The sequence below is a fragment of the Amblyomma americanum genome, chromosome 2, assembly GCF_052857255.1.
Source record: "Amblyomma americanum isolate KBUSLIRL-KWMA chromosome 2, ASM5285725v1, whole genome shotgun sequence".
Classification (NCBI taxonomy): Eukaryota; Metazoa; Arthropoda; class Arachnida; order Ixodida; family Ixodidae; genus Amblyomma; species Amblyomma americanum.
In genome coordinates, this window is record NC_135498.1 from 84,418,422 (window position 1) to 84,442,733 (window position 24,312).

At 45.1% G+C, this 24,312-nt stretch overlaps 2 protein-coding genes across 2 annotated transcripts; both read left to right on the forward strand.

Annotated features, from left to right (window-relative positions):
• The first annotated feature begins 1,269 nt into the window (after positions 1 to 1,269).
• LOC144119850 (uncharacterized) lies at positions 1,270 to 2,136 on the forward strand. The gene has a single exon (XM_077652373.1). The coding sequence runs from the start codon at positions 1,270 to 1,272 to the stop codon at positions 2,134 to 2,136; it is 867 nt and encodes a 288-aa protein (XP_077508499.1).
• A 16,970-nt stretch (positions 2,137 to 19,106) lies between these two features.
• Positions 19,107 to 19,712, forward strand: LOC144119851 (uncharacterized). The gene has a single exon (XM_077652374.1). It carries the CDS (start codon positions 19,107 to 19,109, stop codon positions 19,710 to 19,712), a length of 606 nt encoding a protein of 201 aa, XP_077508500.1.
• The last annotated feature ends 4,600 nt before the right edge of the window (positions 19,713 to 24,312 follow it).

Genomic DNA, 24,312 nt, shown 5'->3' on the forward strand with positions numbered 1-24,312 from the left:
CTGACAGGTTCTTCTGGGCAATGGTTATCAGTGGTCGATGGTCCGTTTCCCCAATTACGTCGACGCCAGTGATAAAATCCCGAAACCGTTTACATACGAACGTGACCGCTAGGGCCTCTTTCTTAATGTGGGAGTATCTTGTCTCGGCGTTTGCTAGCACACGCGAAGTGTAAGCAACCGGTCTCCAGTGCTCGCCATGCCACTGCAGAAGTGCCGCCCCTAGCGCAAAGCTGGATGCGTTCGGTGTTATCTTTGGCTGCTTCGACGGGTCAAATATTGCAATCACAGGTTTTTCCATTCCTGGTCGTGGCCAGCTTACCCATCGAACATGCAATCGCGTTTTAACAGTGCTCGCAGATTCTTAGTCTTCTCAGACAGGTTTGGAATGAACCTTCAGAAGTAGTTTACTGCGTCCAGTAGTTTTGAACACTTTGTTTTGACGTTGGAGGCGGCAAGTCGACTACAAATCTACACAGCTCTCATCTAGCTTGATTATGTCTTTCGAAACTACGTCGCCTAAGAACTTTACTTCAATTGTGCCAAAAATACACTTTTCACGGTTAAGCGTTAGTCCAGCTGATTTTGCTGCCCGCAGTATTGCTCGCAGGCGTTTTTTATGTTCCTCTTGCGTGGCGCTCCACATGAGTATGTCGTCGGTGTAGACGCAGGTACCTTCTAGGCCCTGAAACATGTTCGCCATCGCTTTCTGGAACACTTCGCTCCCGGCGCATATCCCAAAAGGGAGCCTTAGAAAGCGATACTTTCCGAATGGCGTGGCAAAGGTGCAGATCTTTGAAGTTTTTTCATCCCAGGGAATTTCATGAAATCCGCAGTTATGACACATGGTGTCATAACTAAATGACACATGGTGTCAGAAGTTCTTATCACGCGCATTCCCGCTTCGACTGAGCCAGCGAAATGAAAGGACTACCGCCCGCTAGTCCCCTACTGCTCTCCGAAGCGCCGGCGGAAAGCTGGAAGCATTTCAGGCAGAGGATGGATTTGTAATTCAAGGCAACTTCATCTGCGACAGAGCGCACGAGTGCACAGAAGGCTGCAGTCTTCCTCCATGTGGCAAGTCAGGAAGCAATTGATGTATTTAACACGTTTAAACTGTCAACCGGAGAGCGTGAGGACTACGACGGCATCGTAAACAAGTTTGAAGAGTATTTCACGCCAAAGAGCAACGAGACCTACGAGCGCTACATTTTTAGAACTCGACAACAACGAGATGATGAGCCGTTCGAACAGTTCTTACGCGATGTTCAGATGAAAGTTCAGAGCTGTAACTTCGGAGATCTGAAAGAACCAACGGTTCGAGACCAGCTGTTGTGTGGAACGGCAGACAAGAAGCTCCGGACGCGGCTCCTACGGCTGAAGGACCTCACCCCGGATAAAGCTATAGAATACTGCAAAGCCGCAGAGCTAACTGAGTGCCAAAGTCAAGCATGGGAGAAGGACGAACTGAATCTAAATACCGTACGGAAAAAGCAAGAAGAGCAGCAAGGCGCCACAAGGAAACATATTCGCCAGTGCCCCTACTGCAACCGAAGTCATGAGCCGCGGAAATGCCCAGCCTGGGGCAAAACGTGCGGCATATGTCGAAAAAGATACCACTTTGCAGTGTGTTGCAGAACGAAAAGCATTCATGAAGTTGACTGTCCAGTGCCACCTGAAGCGGAATCCGACGATGAATTCCAAATTTTGGCCGTGAACATAAGCGATGTATTGAGAAGCCAAGACTGGATAATCACGACAACGCTGTCTAATCGCGCCACGCGCATCAAAGTTGACACGGGGGCTCAAGCCAACCTGCTTCCTCACGCCCTTTTTCTGAAAGTGAGCGAGGTAAGGCGCCTTAAACCGTCGTATACGCTCTTGACCAGCTACGACGGCGCATTGATAAATCACTTCGGAACCGTGAGGCTACCACTTCGCATCGGCGGAACCGAAGAACCGACGGAGTTCTTTGTGGTCAAGAAAGGAAAGCAATCTCTACTGGGCCTTCAGGCTTGCGAACGTGTCGGTCTAGCTTCAAGAATCCAAACGATTCAAATTCCTGCTGATTTGAAGAAGCAAGTCTTCAGTGACTTTACGCAGCTTTTCGAAGGTCTTGGGTGCGTGAAGGAATCCTAAGCCTCGAGCTGCATGAAGGTGCAAGCCCAGTGTCGCTGCCATCGCGCCGAATTCCACATGCTCTTCGAGAGCCACACCGCCAAGAACTAGCACTCATGGAACGTGAAGGAATCAGCCAAAAGATGCAAGAGGCTGCTGAGTGAGTGAGTACCCTTGTCATTGTACGAATAAAATGTGGCCGGATTGCACAGCATGGTTGCCAATCTTGAAGGCCCTGGTTGCCAGATCCGATACAGCGGTCGCCAGCTTTCGCCTGCTGCAATGATTAGCTGGGTGACGTTAACCTACCGCAGAGGTATCATACTCTGCATTCTTATGAATTTTCTGATAGCATGAGAAGTGGAAAGGGCAGCTTGACTACTCTTCGAAAAGGAGGGTGCATGTTCTGTTCATTTTAGATAGTTGTCTTTTAGTGTGGTTTGTTTTCTAAGCTATTCTGCGGTCTTTCTCTTTCCTATGTTTAGGCGTATTATTTTGCTTTGAATTGCTTTCCATGCTCAGAACTGAATTTGCTGTGGTAATGTGAGCCCCCAAGTTTCCGTTCCCTAGGGGACCACTGTCAAGGCGCAGGCATTAATATATAACCTACACTTGAGAGATGACTTATAAGCTGGAATCCAAAAACTGAACCTACTCATTATGCCAAAAATTAACCAACCAACGCTTTTTGCTTCTCTAACGTATAGTGGAGCTTCTGCGCATCACTGAAGACCAAAATGTCTCGAAAGGTTTGGCAGATAGTTCTCTTAACCTTACACACAGTAAAACCTTACGGTTAAGTTCTCCACAACATGAGTTAGGCACAAATCTTGTTGCATAGTTAATTATGGCAGCAGCGGTACTGCTTATATCAACTCAACTCGTTCATATTCTTCCGGTTTTTTCATATTCATGATCCAGATCTGAGGCCGTTCCTTCACTTAGATAAGCATTCTCCCTCTCCTTATCCTTAGCAGTCTGTGGTATTGTGTTCTAGTACCTTCTTGTCACGTCAGTTCCTGTTATATTTCAGGACAACATAAAACAGAAAGGCTTTTACGCTGATCCTATCTGTTGTAGAGATGCACCATGAGTCAGAGACTGCTGCAAATTAACTCTCATCAACCACTTGCTCATGTGCTGCTCGTTAAAAAAAACAGTTGTCTAGTATTTTGTTTTATATACGCAGAGATAAAGCATAGAGAGGTTTCATTTTAATTAATCTTTATACATTACGATCAGTGTGTTCATTCTTGTGTGTCAAGATAGCATTGTGAAATAATTTTTTCCTCTGAATAGGTGGACGTAAATGCGCTGCTCGTATAGATAACGACTGCACGCAAACTAGAAAACAAAAGAAAGTTCCAGGTCGGCACGTGTGCTTAATAGAGAGGAAAAAAATGTTGGAATTGCAGCTGCGTCTACCAGTCCCTAAACACAGATGGTGGTGTTACAGTGTTTATTCCCTTAAGTAGAGAGTACGTTACCGCTGTTCTAATAGACAAAAAAGCTGTAGGCAGTTCTTAGCGGCGAGAAGGTCGTAAGCGGCACGCCGCCGTTTACATTGCTTCAATGTTTGAACAGAGCAGAAACAGAGGACTAAACAACGATGTGTCTATGACATATAGGGTACTTTATTTCTAGTTTGAGGAGTACACCAAAAATGTACCAGGGGTGTTGATACTTCTTGAGTTCAGCTAAGCTTATCTCAAATGTGCAAGTCAGGTCCCGCAAAACTCGTAAAAAAGCATTGAATAGCTATGTTAAAGGCCACAATTAACAATCACGGTATAATAATAATGAAAGCATGTTGGCTGACGTTGCTTAATTCTGATCTAAAGCTTATACCTACGTAGGAAAGGAAAAAACTAAAAAAGAGACTGGTGGTTGCCCCATACACATATGGTGCGCCGTACACTTATGAAGTTGATCCGGAATTTTCGGCTTGGTTAAGACGACGTGGTTCCTGTAAGCAATTCAGAGGGAAAGGCAAAATCGACAAAAAAAAACAAAATGCGGAGAGGCGAAATAAACATGTTATTTGATTTGTATCCTTCAGTTTTGAGTCGTATACGAGATACCTTCTTTCGGAGTCGCGTATACGAGCAGATAAAAGGTGCCAATGTTAAGATGAAAGAGTATGATCACCGCCGTTTCAATGATGGAATATCTGATTTGCTTGTTCACTGGTGAAAAGGCGATTGCACTGCTTCCTTTTTACCTGCTTGACCCCGGGCAAATATGAAGTCAGCTAACGCGTGAAGTATATAGCCTCTCCATATCCACACTAGCGATGAGGTTGGCATCAGTCTTGCATCAGACAAATATTTAGCCTTGATAGGCGTGCTGCTAACTTCTTGTACATCATTCGAGGTGACAAACGGTCTTGTAGACTTTAGGAATACGGTGCATGATGACTAGCTTGTTTTTGTTCCTTTCTTCGCTTTCTATACTGGTTATTTTCCGAGTTTGAAAAACATATTAGTAAGGCTTATTTGTACAAAACTACCTTTTAGGAGAACGCTTCTGCAGTGGAGTCTTTCTTTTGTCTTTTTCTCTTGGCTGTTTTGGCTAATTTTTGATTTAATTTGCCCAAAGCTCTACTTCAGAATAAGGCTCTGTTTAAGGCAGTTGCAAAATTCAGCTGCTTCGTTATCGTTTAAACGCAGTTTTTTTTTTCACAAATGTGGCTAAGCATGACAAAAATTCTTTCAACGGGGTGTAGCATTGTGAATTCACTTTTCGCAAGGACTTCAACAAAATTAACGTTTCTATTATTCCTTTTAACGTTGTGTATATCCAAAAGTATATATCGGGGTATGTGAAGTGTGCTCCACAAAAGTTTGGTGTCAGTCCTTCGAAAAGGCAGGGTAATTGGCCACCGCAGGTTCTTGTTTTCGTGAAGCTACGGGCAAAGCACTAAATGTCCCCTGCGTCGCTGGTTTCATGCGAGAGTATTAAACAGAATATGGGTAAACGCAGCCACGCTTGGGTGTGTGCGTATACATAACGGCAGTTTATCTTGAAAGAATTTGTTCCGTTACAACTTCGGTCCACGCGAAACAAAAGCGTAGACCCATTGAGTACCAAAACACAACGGAGGCGTTGCTGAAAAGTAGGGTTCCTACTGTAATGGCGGTAAATTATCAGCTCTGCATTTTTAGACAGCTCGTTACTCTTCTAATGTTTGAGATAAATATCAGATGTAGAAACCAAAACTCTCGCTAAAACTTAATAAAATTGCTGGGTGTAATAAAGTTGGTAACAATAGGGCTACACGTATCATTCCAGAAAACCGGGAACTCATGCACCAGAAATTTCAATTACGGCTTCACGCAACAATGGGTATGATTTATGTTTCGCTCACATCTGATACGTTATATTTTGAGCAGGTCGAGGTAAACCTAAATAGAAAATCGTTCAATCAGCACGTATTTTTTCTTGCTCTATTTAACAGATATCTGAGCGCCTGTGACTCTCCACCGAAATAGGTACCCCACTAATATCCCACTTTGTTGTTTTTCTGGCGTTTGCGCTACATAGATGCTGTTCGCCGCCCCTAAATACATTTTTGTCAGGTAGAATTTAAACACTCCGGTAGATGTGAGGATACCTTTCTCCTTATGTGAGAATACCTTTCATAAAGATTTATTTTTTATGTTGTTTTATATAACACAGGGGAGGCGATGACCTCACATACCGTGCTCCAATCGTCAGCACGAGTTATCCAAGTCGAACAATCTAAGAAGAGCCGTATTCTACCTGCTGCCATTACTCTCTGCGCAGAAAGGTAGGCTTTGCTTCGGTGCAGCATCGTCTATTTCCAACAGAAGTGATTAATTATGGAACGTATAGATTTTTCGTGAGCCCAAGCAAATGGTACAGCGATAATTAATGTTTCATTGACGTAACATATTCGGCATGAGTGAAAACCTAAAATAAGCGCCTGATCGGCGCTTCTGTTACATAACATACGCGCATTTGACAATGCTTTCGGTTCCGTTTCAGAATAAGATAGAGTTAAAAATGGGTTTCAATTATCTCAAACCTGTAGGTGATAATTAGCAGCGATTATGAGGCAGGGATCTATAAAATCGTCCATCGCTATGTGTACTATATTCCAGTGATCTCAGTTGCTGATTGGAAGCATTGTTTCGCTTCTGCAGGTTTTAGTAGCACTAGTCCGCCTTGCTGTGTCGCTGCTAGGGGCACATAATTTTTTTAAAGTAGAATTCCTTAAGGCTACCAACCTTGTGAAGGAGGAACCAAATGAATAAATTACTCTTTTGATTCTGGAAGCCGGTGCAAGGAATGGGTGTGATGCATATTAGAAAAGAATTCTTTGTGTTGCTGCAAATTTCTTAAGTTGCGTCTCATGCACCTTCGACATAGCGGGACCACCAAGCATGAGACTTAAAGGGGGCACTTGAGTTTCGACGGTGCTTATTAAAAGCATAGATGTATTTCCCACCTCACCGAATGATGTTTAGTTAGCTGGAAGGTCGTCATAAATTTGTCAGCCTACAGTAATAAATACTAATATTTTTGAGCACACGTACGCCTGAGCCCACATAAACTAAATTTTGATTCATCCGACCGCCCAAGCAAGCCGCCAAAAATGCGGGGTACGGCCAGTGCTTGCCTTAAAGACCGAACACATGGGAAATTACCACTCTTCTTATAATTGTAATGGCCCTGCGCTTGAAAGGTACATCAGCGAGAAGGCATGCTTGCGTTTTTGTTTGAAGAGTATAAGCCAATTAGGAGAGAAAAAAAAGGCGCCTTTCTGCAAGGTTGATCATCGCAGTAGGAAGAAACTCTATTTTGCTTCTCTCTTTCAGAGGTACTTTTCCCAAGAAAGATGCATTTCAAGGCTGTTCTCGTCGGTCTGGCTATTTTTGGCTTTATGGTGTCCAGTGAGCACCTGTATGCGCAAGACAATATATTTACTTTCCAAAGCTCTTTTTGTACCTTCTTTACTCGAGATATAGACTTGTAAATAAAACTTTGTGACCGAATTCTGAGCTTCCATTCTCTGACGGATATTTCAGCTCAGCCTCACAAATTGATCCGAGCGACATGTAGAGCCTAACTATGTAACCACAGCTCGGTATTCCTCAAGCAACAAGATGCACTGAGATTTTCTCACTGCACATTACTCTCTGACTCAATCACAAAGACACGAATGCCTGGGGCCAATTTACATGCTCAGTACTTTACGCAACGACTGGAGTTTCGCACCCAAATCGCTTAGATGAATCCTACAAATGCTTTGGGATCCTGACGTGCGAGCGCACCATGATGAGATGACTCAGCGGCGCCCACATCAAGAAGCTCCCTCTCACGTAGGCAGAGTCATGAAGGTAGAAAAGAGACAGACCAGCATTGTACCACTTAGGTGTTCTACATAGCATTAAAAGAGAAATAGTTCACTTTTGCTTGATCAGACTGCCAAAAAAATTAAGCACATCGAAACCTATAACTAGCTCTATATTTAACCACAGCATCCACGATGCCCTTCTAATGAGTGAGTGAGAAAGGATGAGCTAGCGGTGGACTTATGGCGAAGTAAATTGCTTGTCGCATTGCCCACTGGTGTTTCAATCACTTTTCATTGGAACTTATTGAGGGCCCATTGGCCACTGGTGTTTCAATCAATTTTTAATTGGAACTTTTCAGAGGAGGCGGCCATAGCCTTGGCTATGGTCTCCACCTCTGCAGACACCATCTTCAGGGAGTCTAAATCAGCGATTCGTAATTTCGCCAAAGGACGGGTCTCCCCCTTCACCCTATGCCTCCTCCACTCCACCAAGAACCAAATACGCCCGATGCAATTGATCTGGGTCCCTGCACACTCATCCCATCCAGGGAACGAACGAGGTGGCCCACAATCATGCCCGAGGATTCGTCGACCGAGATGTGGTGTTGCCCGTGCTGCAGACGGCGAGAGATCGTATGGTTTCATTTCATGACATAATTATGCACTACCGCTTAGGTAGACTTTTATATCCCCCCGCGCATATTTTTGTAACCAAACCCCAAGGGGTTGCGTGGAGGCAACTCCAAACTAACATCTTCCCACCCTGCGATATATTCCCTCATATACCCTGGGGTCTACTCTCCCTCCTGTCAACTATGTGGCCAACATGCCACTCTATCCCACATACCCTGGGCTTGCCCTCAAGACTCCCCTCCGTGAGGTTTGCAGCTATCGAATCCAGACCAGTGGGAGGCCGCATTGCTCAGTTCCGACTCGGACACACGGATCCGGGTTGTAGCAAGAGCCCTAGAAGTCGCCGAAAGCCACGGGCTCATGGCCAATTGATGGGCCTATAATCCCACACCAACTGCTACTTTGGTCGATGAAAATAAAGTTTATCCTCCTCCTCCGAGCCCATGGCAACTAGCGCTGATGCTAGTCCGGACGCAAGGGCCGAAGCCGGAGAATTTGAACGCACCGCGGAAGGACCTCAAGAGGCGGAGGATCGTATTGGCGTAGCTTGCATTAGTGCACTTTGTGGCGGGGGCATGGGTTAGAGCTTGGATCCCCGCAATGGACCGGCCTGCCAGCCGTCCTAACATTTCTACAGTATTTCTCCACATATGTACGCCACCTCCTAAGTTTTCACATACCGTCCTCACTGCACCGTCACCGTCACTGTTATGGGACTACCTTGCGGTGCAGATCAAATGAAATAAACAGTACAGCAAACGGGACAAAGTGCCGGCTATTATCATGTTTATTAGACTAAACATCTTTGTTGCACATAAAGCTTAGAGCAAGCAGAGAGAGGATTCTTCAACGCGCGATAGGAGGAAGAAGTAAGCAGGGGCAATAGCCTCTGGCTTGCGACTCCACACTGTGCAAGTGCGTAATGGTGAAATAAATAAATATAAGAAATAAAGATGGAATCGTATACTGAACTGTACGAGTGGTACCCTCATCCAGTAGTGACTGTAGCTGCTCGTTAATGACCATTATTCATTACTCGAAGGAATAATGGTCATTAACGTACTATAATGGTCATTAACGTACTTTAACGCACTCTAAAAATATTGTAAAAATACTGTACAATATTGTAACAATATTGTACAATACTCTATCAATAGAGCGCCATGGCACAGTGCCATGGCGCTATTCGGTTGCAGATTGCCTTGCTTCATAAAAATTCACCGCTGTCATCAATAGTTCATTTTTACGTTGCGTAACGAAATTTTTTTTTTAAACCAAACCGAGGGCTCGCACTGAACATGCAGTCAATGCTGCCGTAGGAAAGTAATGGGGAACGCTTTTGACGATATCAGAAAATAGAGTTAGAAAAAATTCAAGCGTACCCGAAATAAGATTTCCGGATAGATTTATTTTTATAATATGATCTTGCGATATGCAAAAAAAAATTTTGCTCATACAGTATTCTGCGTTTTAAAATTAGGGTGTCCGTATTCATTCTGAAATGACACAGCGCCGAGATGATGGATGGACCATAGTCGAAGATTCCATCCGTTATTTCGGACTGTGTCATTTCAGAATGAATCCGGTTTGTCCGTTAGCAGTTTTATAGAAATATTACACTTTTATCTCTGCTCCACCTTCATAGATATGCAAAGCGGTGCACACAATCAAACACAGAAAATATGCATTGGCTTTTGTCTGGCCGCTGTTCTTAGTGACCTGTACTGGCACACCTTGACAGGAGTCTCGAAGAGCTGCTTACCATCCACATGTGGTCAAAATCTTTCGATTTGCTGACGATTTCTTTTTTATGGTTGAGTGTATGCCATCGCGCTCTAAGCAGGTTGTATCCGCTTTTTTAACTAATGCACAAGAGTGTTTTTCACCGCTGTTATTGACTAACGAAATGCCAACTGACAACGAGATCCGCTTTGTTGATATTTCGTTTTAAATTCCTAGACAACCACGTGAGTTTTATCTATTCACTTCGTGTTGACCCACCTCTACTCCCCTACACACCTGTACATTCTAAACTGGAAAAACGAGGCATTATTAATGAATGCTGAGAAACTCAATCCGCTACACCCTCAGCCAAAGCTTTCACGAACAACTCGCAAGGATCCATGAAGTGGGCTACCCAGCTTATATCTATGTTTCTGTCGCTTAAAGCTTACTGAAGAAGAAGTGCCAGGTAGATCAACTATCATTTCTCCCTTCATAAAGATAGAAAGGCAAGATTGCCGTCATTCCTTACATTAATTGCCTGTCCCACATTCTCAAGAAATTTGGGACGAAGGCGAATGTTTGCGTGTTTTTTTCAGCTCTTGAAAAACTAATTGCGCTATCCAAAAATACTTTGCCCGATGATAAACCTCCCCAAAATCTGTTGTTCACCATTAATCGCAGGCAAATATTGGCGAAATATACTGAAGGCATTGCTTATGACATCCCACTTTCTTGTGGAAAGCGGTATGTTGGTCAGTCTGGTCGTTGCTTGAATGAGGGCTTCGTGAACACAAAAAGAACTTGAAAACTTTTACTGGCAGTAATCTGGCTTTGCACTCTAAGGAGTGTGGTTGCGTGCCATTTTTGCATAAGTATTCGATCTTGGCCAGACACCGGGATCAGTAAACACGTGAAAATATTGAAGCAGAGCGTATCGCTGCTTTGGAAGATAACTGTGTGAGCAAGCCGTCTATCTCTCTCCAAACGAGAGCGTCTTCTTATAAAGTCGCTGAGTCATGCTTTTCAGTACGTCTTCATTCACCTTCTTTTCTTTATTTTTTTCCGGGCGCAAGCGCCTGTTTGTCCTCACGGGTCACGTTCCTCTTGGTCGCCAAGGTTCCTGTCTGTCGGAAGTTTGCGCCTGTGTTGTGTGCGTCTTTCTTTGTCCATTGCCACGTTTTGCGCTACAGTAACCTACCATTGTTCATGCTACTCTTTTCAAAGGCATAATAGCCTCCACTGATGCGTTCTCGATGGATATAAAAGATTTATTTTTCCTGTTCCCTCTGACGCATATTTTAAAGCCGTCAAAATTGACATTAAAGAATAAGATGTCGTTTGATTTTTTTCTTGGTCACATCATAACTGCCAGCATGTGAATAGAATATTTCCTCGATACAGCGCCGGTTAGACAAGCTCGAATCGCAACGTTGGGCTGCCTTCTGTGAGTCGCCAGATCCACGCAAGCGTTTATCGCAACTAAGGAGAACGGGGCGCGGGCTGCGGACACTTCCCGTACAGCGATTCCCATTCTAGGCGCTTGCCCTCTCTCAAAAGAGATCGGAGATTGACGTGGCAGAGGATTTTTGCGCCAGATTATCGGGCCAACTCACAGCTACCAACATTCTATCGCCTTCGAGCAGCTACCCGCCACCACGTGATTTCCGGTTGGATCTACCATTCTCGATCCACGAACTTAGGGCAGCATTAGCTTTGTGTAGCCGCACATCAGCGCCAGGACCTGACGGAATTTCCTACCGAGCTCTGTGTCACCTGGGGGAGCGAGCGAGATGAGTTCTTCTTGAGGTGTACAATGAATCTAGGAGAAATGGCACGCTACCATCAACCTGGAAGACAAGTCGCTTTGTTCCACTGCTGAAGCCTGGCAAGTCGCCGTTGGAGCTCTCATCATATCGCCCGATCGCTTTGGTGAGCTGTGTGGGCAAAGTAATGAAGAGGGTGGTCCTAGGACGCCTGGAGTGGTACTTGGAGTGCCACAACACCTACCCAGATGCCATGGCGGGCTTCCGACGCGGTCGATCATCGATCGATAACGTCGCCGACCTGGTGACCTACATTCAACATGAGAAATGCCGTAAGCGTCTCTGCGCATCCTTATTCCTCGACGTTAAAGGGGCGTATGACAACGTTACGCATGAAGCCATCCTCTCTGCTCTCGCAGAAGTAGGAGTGGGTGGTCGGATGTTTCAATGGATACGGAGCTATCTATCCATGCGATCCTTCTTTGTAAGCACCGAGGAAGGCCATACTACTCTTCACTATAGCTACCGCGGCGTCCCCCAGGGCGGTGTACTTAGCCCCGTGTTATTTAATCTAACACTAATTGCTCTCCTTGAGCACGTGCCAACCACAGTCAGGCTATCAATGTACGCGGATGACATCTGAATATGGATATCTGCAGTAACACGCCTACAGTTGCGAGCGAGAATTCAGAGAGCCGCTACACAAACTGTTATCTACCTCCGTAATCGAGGCCTGGAAATTTCTTCCGAGAAATGCGCACTAGTGCCATTTACGCGCAAACCCATGGCAAACTACAGTCTAATGATAAATGGCCAAATAATACGACGTGTCCGATCGTACAAGTTTCTAGGTGTCATAATCGACAGGGACTTGTCATGGAGCCCACACATATCATACGTGAAAAAACGGTTGACAGGCATCTGCCACCTGTTCAAGTTTTGCGCTGGCAAGACCTGGGGAATGTCGCCTAGTGCCATGTTACAACTGTACAGGGTGCTTTTTCTAGGATTTCTGCGATACAGCTTGTCAGCAATAAACAACGCAGGCAAAACGAACCTACGCACAATACAAAGTCTCCAGGGTCAAGTGCTCCGGATCTGTCTAGGCCTGCCTCAGAGTGCTTCAACAGTGGCTACGATAGCAATCGCTAGAGACCACCTTGTCAAGACCCACATTAAAATTACCACGCCACAACATCGACGGCAGCAGAGCTCGCAGCGCTCTTAACTTCCCTTCATCACATTGGTGATGAAACGCCACACAAATAAACAATATTCTGCGATTAGAAGGCGCAACTGCAGTCTCTACTGTCACCTCTACGACGCGGACCGCACGAACAACTAATCTTCCATATTACAGAGCCGTTACACCATATAAGTGATGTCGGCCATGAAATAACGTTCCAGTGGCTTCCAAGTCACTGCGGGATTATCGGCAATGAACGGGCGGATCACGCTGCCCGCTCAGCCCATACTGAGGAGCGCCACGTCCCAATTCCTCTTTCTAGAACTGAAGCGGCACGGAAGCTCCGCCTACTTGCTCGGCTGTGCACCGAGTCGCAATGGAATGAGACACATTTAAGAAATACGCGACTGTACTCACTTGATCCAACATAAAGTCTTCGAGCGCCATCACAGCTTCGCCGTAGATACGCCACGCTTTTATATCGACTTTGGTTGGGTTTTCCTTTTATTAAAGCCTATGCCTTCCGCATAGGGATGACCGACACCCGCAACCTGTGACCACTGCGGCCATGAAGAATCAATTGGCCATATATTGTGCTCCTGCCCACAGTACAGTCCACAGAGGGCATGCCTTAGCCACGAACTTGACCAACTGGACGACCAACCGCTATCCGAAAAAAGAATTCTACAACATCGAAAGGACCTACCGTCGCAGAAGAAGGCCGTGCAAGCGCTTTTGCGCTTCTTACAATCTACCGGCCTGTGTGAAAGACTTTAACTGGAACGCCTTGTGTGTGTGTGTCTCCATGTGTGCACGTTCCTTTTTTTTGCGTTTTCCTCTCTGTCATCTTTCTAACCCCTATCCCCCATCCCCAGTGTAGGGTAGCAAACCGGAGACTCACATCTGGTTAACCTCCCTGCGTTTCCTTTTCATTCTCTCTCTCTCCTCGAATTTCCTATTCTGCCCTGCTAGGCTGTCTTTTCTCGCTTGCCATCTTTGTATCCCGTTTCCATTGTCAAATAAACTGCTATTGCGTCGCTCCTTATCTAACATAATAGGAGGTGTGGTGTTTTTAACGCGTCTGGGCGCGGAATTCTACCGTGTTTGATGGCTTAAGAATTTCAGAATTATCAATTACACGGATAATCGGACATAAGTCCTAAATACGTTCACGAATCCCGGTGAAGTTTTGAAGATCATAATTATTAGGTTCTTTCAACGCTCTATTGTACTTAGAGCAGCGTGACAAAGCGGTAAGAAAGAACTAACAAAAATATCGAAGGCTATCACAATCAGCACTTTTATTTTACGGCTGCAATATCTTGTCGCTTAGACATCACCATGTGCTAAGCACGCAGCACGCAGAAAATCAAACTGGTGAATTTTGTATGGAAATTATATACAAGCAGTTAGAAATGTTTCAAAACAACCTTACAGAAATATTTCAAAATCAGGATTCGAACCGTACTCTGAGGAATAATAAAGAGTCATCAAAAAGAGAGGAGAAATCCACAAGTGGGAAAGAGTAAGATTATGAGCATACGAAGTAAACCGCTTGCAATAACTCTGGGTGATTGCTGGCATCACTTCTATTGACATCAATAATTATGTTGGCATTCGAGAATTCGCATTCTTGAAATTAGCTAAATTTGAGCGCGCAGTTCAAAAATTGGCTTCCTTCGTTCGTGTCGTCTCTTGAAAAGGAAATTCGTTGCGCTCCTTGCGCATCAATGGAATCCCGTTACATCAAGTTTCACATTGTTTTTCCGGTAATGAACCATGTGCCACGTCCCGTGCTATAGTTAAAGTTCGCTCTGGTGAATGGTCTCAGGGCTGAGCTACACAAAATACGAAGTCTGGTGGCGGAAGCCCTAAATGCCTGCAACATGCAGATGTCGTGAGTGCTGAACCCACCTTATGATTGTGGTTGTCTTTTGTATTTCTCTTCTTTCATCTACATCTACAATATATTTTATGGTTTAATTCAAAGCGACCAACACAACATATAATATAAGAGGTTGTTGTGACTCAACTTGGCGGAGCGAGGTTATACGGAGCGAAAGCTTGATTAAGCATGGTTAGACATTGTTGGACGCCGATGTGCTTTTCAGCTTCAGATACTCTTGTTGCCTTTCCCGCTCCTTCTACAGACGCACCTCGGGTCCTTCATCGGTTTCATTAACTCGACGAGCCCGCTTTCGCGAGTTAGCTTTAGCCAACGCGGCTTCGGGACGCTCTCTGTCGTAGGGGTCGCAAGAAGCAGCCCGGTGCCTCCGATGCTCAGACGAAGATTCCACCCGGTGGCCTGTTCTGGATCCATGTCTCTGCGGTGTCTATGCAGCGAGCGCTGGCATTTACACAGAAAGAGCGAATCACGTGGTTAGTCACGTGATACAACTGGGGAGAGCGAGTGGTCGGAAAGGCGGTCGGCGCAGCGACGGAACGAGCGGTAGCAGCTGCGACAAGTCACATAGTAGGACGTCACAGCTGCTCCTGCGGCGAGTCTCCATCTAGAGGTGAAATCCAAGCGTCATTTGACATTCAGCTTTGCATGCGAACAGTGGAGCTTTGCCCCAAACTATTTTCTTTTCAGTGACTTGGCTTCCATCGCACACCAGCCATTTCAGGGAAGACTGTCACTATTTATTCAAAGAGGCTTCTTGAGACATCAGGACGGCTTCTGTGGCAGAGTATGGCTGTTTTAGGCGTAAGTCAGATAACAGGTGAATAAAGAGTTAAGGTTTCCACAGAAACCCGTCTGGAGAGGAAGATCTGTATCTGAAGAGACAAGCACTCGTCAAGGTGTATCATGAAGAAAAACGCAAAAACATTGACGTTTCGGCCGTCGAACGGGTGCCTTGTTCACAGTAAGAAAGAATAAAATGAGCGCCGTTGCTTATGAAAGGAGGACATGGCGCACAGGGCGTCTGTACAGTACTGAACAAAAAGATAAGACATATGCAATTTTTTTGCGTAAATTCAAAGAATAACAGATTTCAAAGAGGTCTGTTAGTTTTTTCTTGGTATATTATGATGCAATGAAGCCTTTTCTTTGGTCAGGAATGGTTGAGGCCGTAACTTTTTTCCTGCAGTTCGTTTTACATTTTTGTGCTGTCAGTGACTCTTGCAGTTGCGTTCATTTTCCATCTATTTTAAGTTATTACTCACGTTCTTCATTTTATGGTGAGGTTTTTTATGGTTACATGCATAACTGCAAATTTTTATAGGCAGTGGGTGCAGGGTGTTGACTAAAACGTCTTTAAGACTGCTCAAATGGCAGTGATCCCCAGCCGCAACTACGGGATGAAACACCGCCAGCTTTAATTGCATTTGAGAATAGCATGGTTAACGCCTTCACACGTTTTGAAGAGATATAAGTTCAGAGGTGGTTTGGTCTTTCAACACTCGCAGGAGACAAGGCAGAACTACGAACCATGTTGTCGTGAAAGACTGCTCGTGCGTGCATAAAAACTCTGACTGTTATCCACTTTTATGAAGAGTTGGCCTTGTTGTACAGCCTCTTCAGCAACTCCATGGATGGCGACGTGTCATGTGCAATGTGATGATCTAAACGACAGGAGCCCAGCTCAAGCTGCGCACCCCTGTGAAAACATTTCGGCTTCCAGGTTGATTCAGGTTAAGGAACACCTTGTACTGATACGTAACGAATGAAAAAGAGTGATCTCATTAGACAAATTGCTCTTCCGTAGGGTGGGAAAAATGGGATTCGTTGTGTGCGTTGCCCTGATCGCAATTTTCATTTACCTGCTTTTTAACTTCCCACGTTTAACCACGTGGGCGGGAACATTATGATAGGGGGCCGATTCTTCGTTCGTGGACTTATTCTGATGGACTGAATTCAAAGTACCGTGAGCGAAGAGATTGATCAAAGCATTCCTGAAGAAGTTGCGCTTCTGATGTGTTTTAACAGAATTACATCTCGAACCACTCTCATGCGCTAGCGAAGAATTGGTGGATTGAGAGGAAGGCAGACCTTATGAAGTCGCCTAGCCGGCCTACTGAGATTATTTCAGTTGAATACATGTAGATAAGCATTGTGCATCGTCTGAGGGAAAGAAAAACAGGCATCGCGTAACGGATAGCGAGGAAGCTGTTGCAAACATGGAGAAGCACGGGCTGTATGCTTTCACGGACAGCTTCCTGGACTCCGTGCTACGCCGGAGTTAAGCAGTGATAACTGGAAAAGGCATGCATTTCAAGTACTGACACGTTAAGCTATTGTGAAGGGCCATTCTTTTAATTGCTGCCTCATTTTGTACTGAAAAAACATAAAACCGCTGATACCTTGAAGCAGCGCAGAAAACAGCTCGTCAAAATATTTGCCGCTGGAGCAAACTGTCGCCTAATAAGAAGGTTAGCAATGGCAGCTATTGGGTAAAAAGTCTGCCATGGTTGTCCCACCAACTCCATGCTCAAATTTTAGGTGGTAAAATTTGAGCATGGAGTGGGTGGGACAACCATGGCAGATTTTTTACACAATAGCTGCTATTGTTTACCTTCTTATGTTCACTACTGTATATCTCGGTTAAATTGCGCCGCTACCTTTTTATCGTTCAGCTTTTCATTCGAATGTGAAGGTGCTCCTTGAGCGGCCGCGTATATAGATTTTTTAAAGCGAAAGCTTTACTGGCCACAAACTTGCGATTTCGCCGTGGCGGTATTTCGAGGAGGCACATGACGTCACAACACGCGCCTCGCCGCGGATATTTCTCTCTCTCTTTTGCTCCCTATACTCCGTTTCATACTTAGCTGTCTACGCAGCCAAGGCTACGGTGCCTGTTTGCGATCCTTGTCCGCATCATAATATAGTGCGTCAAAAATAAAAATAGAAATGAATTGACAAGCAAAGTGAACAGTAGTTGATATTATAGTAGACCGATGGAAGTGTTTTATTTTGCAAATAGATTGATTTTTCTTTTATGTTTTCCAGAACCGAGTGACGCAGATTTTTCGTTTTCTCAGGCGCCGGCTGTATCAGGTTTTCGCAGCTGAGCCGGCAGGTCTGTTTGTGAAAATGGCGTCGCTGTCACCTGCTCGCTTGTTTTCTTCCCCCGCTTCGACTTCGAAAACATCTCCTGTTCGCCTCTTTTCCAAGGTGAAGTCTCCAAAGTTTTCTAAAGACTGCAAGGCGGTGATAGTTAATGTCTACGCAAGCATAAGGAAGCTCCACCCCGAGAAGACTGTGCGTGACGTTCTCGCAATTGTGGGCGAGATGACCGGAGTGAGCCCTTGGACAGTTGTGAGGTTTAAGAAAGAAGGTCTTTCTGGCGGAGTAAAATCACCGCAAAAAAGACCGAAAAGGATGGCAATATCAAGCTCCCGCAGTCTGAAGTACGACAGCTTTACGGTCAACGCCATCCGGCTCAAGTTGCATCGTATGTATGCCGAAAGACAAATACCGACTTTGGACAGTATCCTGCATGAAGTAAACGGAGATGACGATTTGCCGGATATGAGCAAAGCCACCTTGTGGAGGTTGCTGAAAGAGATGGGCTTCAAGTTCGAAAAAAGGAAACGAACTCTCGCACTCATCGAGCGATCCGACATAGTAGCCTGGCGGCGCCGGTATCTCAGAGCTATCAAAGCATTCCGGAGCCAAGGGAGGTAAGCGCTTCGTTTTTAATGATCGTTCAGAGAGCGACTTTTACATTATTTGCCTACCTTCATCGCACCTAGCTGTGTACGTCATGCACTCATTTTGTGAAATCATTAATACTGTTTTTAAAATAAAATAAAAGACGAATGAAATAGCCATGACACTGAATCGCGGATGTTGCAAAGAAGAAATAAATTCTCGCTCTTTGTTCTATTCTCCGGGTCCGTGCACCTTGGTGCCGATTATTCGAAAGCATTACATATATAATTTGTGTTTTCAATAGGCACTATTCAGTTCGAATGACGAATTGAAGAATATTCTAATAGCCATTCAAAAGTTTGTAATAATTGCATACGCGATATTTTATATTTCTATGATGAATACATTGATAACAACAAAAACTCGAGCGATATTTGTTCTGCCTTCCCCCCCCCCCCCGCCCCGTGCAGGTGCACCATAAAAACTCAATCGGTATTTTTATCTGCCTCCCCGTGCAGGTGCATCGTATACCTCGATGAGACTTGGGTCAATGCTGGCCACACCAGGCAACATGTGTGGAAGGACAGCACTGTGAAGTAATCGCAAGATGCCTTTCTTAGGGGCCTGACTACACGTCTGCCAGCGCCATCGGGGAAAGGAGGCCGTCTGATCCTCGTTCATGCAGGCAGTAGCCTCACAGGCTTTGTGAGCGGTGCTGCCGACTTCTTCAGAGCCAAGAAGGGCGCTTCAGCTGATTACCACTCCGAGATGGACGGCAAGTACTTCGAGGAGTGGTTTTCAAGCAAACTTCTGCCAAACATTCCTAACAGCAGCATTATTGTTATGGATAATGCCCCTTACCATAGTGTTGCGCTCGAAAAGCCACCAACGACATCAACTCGGAAGATTGAAATCCAGGCATGGCTCACAAGGAAGGGTATATCCTGGTCAACAGACATGGTACGAGCTGAGTTGCTCGATTTGTGCAAAAGAACGACGAGCGGACACACTGTGTATGCGATCGACACACTTTCCGCAAAACATGGGCACGAAGTGTTGCGTCTGCCTCCGTACCATTGCGAGTTTAATCCGATTGAGCAGGTGTGGAGCATGGTGAAAGGATTCGTAGCAAAAAGAAACAAAGCTTTCACATTGGCTGAAGTTGAGGAGCTTCTGCCTCAGGCTTTGGCACATGTGTCAAAGGAAGACTGGCAAAAATTTTGTGCACATGCTGAGCGCATTGAGGGTGAAGCCTGGGAAAGGGATATAATTTTCGATGATGAAGTTGACCCAGTAGTTTTCGCCATTGGCAGTTCAAGCAGCTCGTCTGAAGAGTCCAGCTCTGAATTGAGTGGCATTGAGGAGCTGGAATAATACTGTTTTCTTTGCAGAGTTTTTGCATTTAATGTTTGTTGGTTGGTTTATGGGGTTTAACGTCCCAAAGCGACTCAGGCTATGAGAAACGGCGTAGTGGAGGCCTCCGGAAATTTCGACCACCTGGGGTTCTTTAACGTGCACTGACATCGCACAGCACACGGGCGCCTTGCTTTTCACCTCGATCGAAATGCGGCCGCTGCGGCCGGGATACGATCTCGCATCCTTGGGTACAGCAGTCGAGAGCCATAACCAGTGCGCCACTGCAGCGCGTTTTCCATTTAATGTGAACCAACATTACTTGCCTCCTTTGAGGATTTCTCTATCCGGGTGTTGCTACGGCATCTAGATAACGCTTGGATGCTGGTCACACAATCATCGAAAGTCATTGTGAAATAGTTTCTGCCCGAATTTTCAGGTGTCAGCTGAAACACGAAGACATGTTTCCTTGTCGAAACGTTGGCTCGGCTTGCGAACTGAGGCTGCCGCTCAACCTTTGTTCAGTGCTCTCTCATACTGTGCAGCCATCTTCTTCCTATCTTTCTACCATGCATGTGTTCAATGTCACTGCTTTGCATTAAGCAAAAGTGCCCGTGTCAAAGAACTACGGAAATATTTAACGTCCAGATGACTGTTTGTCCTTTCTTCCTCTCTACTTTATGAGGTTCTCACTGTGCAACATTGCTTTGTTGGTCATTTTTTATATAATATTACTCATGTCTGGTGTGTTTTATGCCGTGTTATGCGTTGTTTTCATTTGGGTGTCTCCTCTACTGTGTGAATACCGGGACTAGGTTTTACTGCAATAGCACGGCTCCAGACGTATGAAACGTGAGCAAGAAAATTGCGTGCCAGTTATCATCGTGTTTGAAATTTTTCTTACTTGTTACTCACTTGTTCCTGCTTTATTGTGCTGCAGTTGCTTTTTATTTTATTTGTGGCATTGTGATAGTTTGATCGTATTATTGAGTTCGAATGTCATAAAGCAACAGAGACTATGGAGACACTAGCACCGTAGCCGCTGAGCCACTTGTGATAGTAAGATGCCATATATGTTGTATGTAGCATCAGCAACTGCCATCGTTCCTAGTCATGTGTTCAAAGTCTTCATAATTATGATCATTTTCTGCCTTGTGCATATCGTGCTTTGTGCGTTGTTTCATTGCTGTTTCAACTCGCATTCTGATTTATCTATTATGTATAAATATTCCGAGGTCTTTAAGTGCCTTGTGGCCTCCTCTCTCTAAGACCACATGACCCATATGACTTCATTCTCTGGAACTGGCGTCACAGAAAATTCTTCACAAAAGATTTATTTAGTGCTGCCTGTACGATTAGCCTTATCATATTGTGTAGCTCACTATAATTTGTGCTCCTATATATGCTGTTTGTCCCATGTTGTTGGCGACATTGCTCTGCTGGTCTTCGACTGTGTATGCCAAAGTTTGGCAGTTTTCATGCTTGTTCCCTGCTGAAGTTATATAGTATTTATCCCATGCTCCAGCTCTGAAATTTTGGCCTACTACAAAACTGCGAGAGCAAATGGCACACAAGATACTGAGAGGGTGCCGTTTAATAAAAAAATGAACAATTGGTATTTGTGGACTTGTGGCATTTGGGCACATACGCTTCAATGGTTCACCTGACATCTAGCCTTTTTTTTTGGGGGGGGGGGTTTAAAAATTGATTTCCTCAAGCATGTAAATGATAAAAAAACTCTTGGACAAGAGAATTTTGGCGCACTGTTCTCTTTACAATACAGGCCGTACAAACATGGTCGGCCATTCACACGGCATGCACAGCAAATATCGACATATAACATTCTATAATCTGCAACACCAGTTTTCAAACCCTGGTATGTTTGGGCAGCAGTCAAAAAACTACAGTAACTCACGATCGGGCACAAACGGTTATCTCCAGTAACAAACATGATTTCTATCATTGCGGATATGTACAAATATTAAAAACATGCGAGGTGATGTTAATTATACCAGCCACCACGTCCATTCACTCTGTACTTACACATCCTTTGTGTAGAAACCCGAATTTTCGCCGTTGATATTGTTACCGCGAGAAGGCGGCGAGCTACTGTGGTTTGTGAGGAGGACGAACAGCGAGCTTTGGGACGTTGGACCCCATGAATTATAATTCCAAAACAACATCGCCAATCTATTCCGCGTAGCCTCCAGACGACGCTGCCTCGAATAATTGAAGCCACACTGAATTCTATCACCCCACAATTAGAGATTCATTGTGTGCAGCATGCGAAAAAATCCGTGAACACCGAAAAACAGCGCCTCTCAGCACGTCCGTTGCCAACTCTCACTTCACTTTCGTTTCCCTGCGGAAAAAGTTAACAGCACGCTTCTTATTAAAGAAGTGATTTCATTTTGATAACAAAAAAGGCCACTTATATATGGCTCGCATTTAGACTTTCTATCTAGAGATTCGCCGAAAAAAGATAAAAAAAAAGAACAAACCTACGGCGAGGATCGAACCTGGGCCCCCTCACAAAATGAACAAACATGCCCGCGCTTCGTACCACTCAGCCACGACGCGAGGCGGAGTGACATATTTTGTTAGTTTTTTTTTGACGGACTATAAACTTATACTTCCGTACCTTTGGCTGTGTAGACAGCTATGTATGAAACGGAGTGTAGTCACTACTGCTCATCACTACTCTGAGCCACAGGTGTTCCGCCGCTGAGCCGCGCCGCGCCTTTCCTCAAATTTCAACTTTGAATTTTCAGTCTTCTCTTTCTTCTTTCCCTCCCACCTTTATCACTTTCTTTACGGCGCGGTTCGGGTGTCCACCGAGATATGTGAGACGGCTACTGTGCCATTTCCGTTCCTCAAAAACCAAATAAAACAAGTGAGCCGATGGCGTTCATAGAGTTCAGTGGCGTTGACAACTTTGCAAAGGCCGTTCATTTTCACGAAATAAAAGGCGCACAACCGGCTCCGTGGGTCAGTTGCGACCTCAAGCTCGCTTCTATGTACCTGGCGTTGGTGTCCAACTGCAAAAGCCTGCTTTGATTGCGTTCCGCACACTGGATAGGCAGGCCGCCCTCCCTGCCAGCCTGGGAGGTGGCATGCAGTTAATGAATGGTCGCGAGTGATTGATAACCAAATGAATGCTGCGGCCTAGCTAATGCTGCAGTGCCGCATGTCAGCCATAACGCTGTTTGCGCTAATGCATTCAGGCCACATCTCTCTCTCACAACCGCCACATGTATCAAAGCACGAATGAGGCGTCCGCATATCCAGGGAGCCAGCTATGCGCCCTCCCTTTGCTCAAAGACATCGCCGTCTAGAACATTGTCAACGCCAACGCCAATGAACACAGTGAACGCCAACATCTTTCGCTTTGTATATCCTTGATTAGCAGAGCTAATTAATCCACGTTAATTTTTTCTTTTTAAGCATGCGCGAGGATTCCCTGTTCATTAAGAGGCTTGTGTTTTGATGATATTCTGCTTGGGAGATGGAAGCCACTCTTCTGTTCTTGACGTCGTCTGATCTTCTTTTACCCACCTTGTGAAATCCCTTGTATCGACTACACACGTTGTGCTGGATTCACTTCAGGAGATCTTGTAGGCGACGCCAGGGCTATGTCATCTTTTCTGGCGGTTCCTTCATGTGTACCAGGCGGTTTTTGAGCTTGTTAGGGAAATTTGAGCCACTTGAGCGTCGTACTCAACTAATAACCTAGACCTGTGAACAATTATAGACATTACTACTCTTCTAGAAAGGTGATTGTTCCTCGGAGGAAGATCCAATAGGATGTTCAGAGAAACACTAGGAGAGAGGAGGAAGAAGAAATTAGGTGGATCTGTGAACATGGCTCCTTATGTGTCAGACTCATGGTTGCGGTGCCACCTGTGCATTACCTACAAAACATTTTGTGATATAAACACTTCTACTCTCTAACTGTTATTAATGCGCTACTTTACCCTTAAGTTGATAAGGAACAAAAAGTGCTCTGATAAAGCAGTGTTAAGCTCGGCACATCCCATGAAATTTCTTTGCGTTTCTTCTTAATGAGCGTGCTTAACCGCACTTTTCTAGTGAAGAATAATTTCCTCCTCTTTGGTTGCAAACATCAAACAATAATTTTCATGCCATGTTTATATTAGGTTGTGCTCGCGGCGTCTGTTTCGTAGCCTTCATTTTATTAAGGACTCCTTGCAATGATTGCTACACACCTTCGCCCGCTCATCCCTCTATATGAGATCATATTTCCTGAAGGACAAAATAGTATATCCCAATAAGAAACACCACGCAAGCCGTGCTCAGAAACGATACATACAGCAAAAACTTTATCTGCGACGCTCCTAGAAACATGCGGCTTAGGATTCCCCGCCGCTCAGCTGTTCGTGCGCCGTACGTGGAGAGGAAGCGAGGAATACTGAAGTGAGAGCAATGCTAACGCCACTCTAAACCAAAGTTCACCTGAGGACCCACTTTGTAGCTCCGCCTTTTTTCGCAAAACAGTTCCACCTTCATAGATGGAACTACAACTTACTTTGCCGCTTATATAGTACGTGAAACACAGTTTTCTTAGGTGTCAACTGCAATGGTGTCCCATATTTCGCTTTCC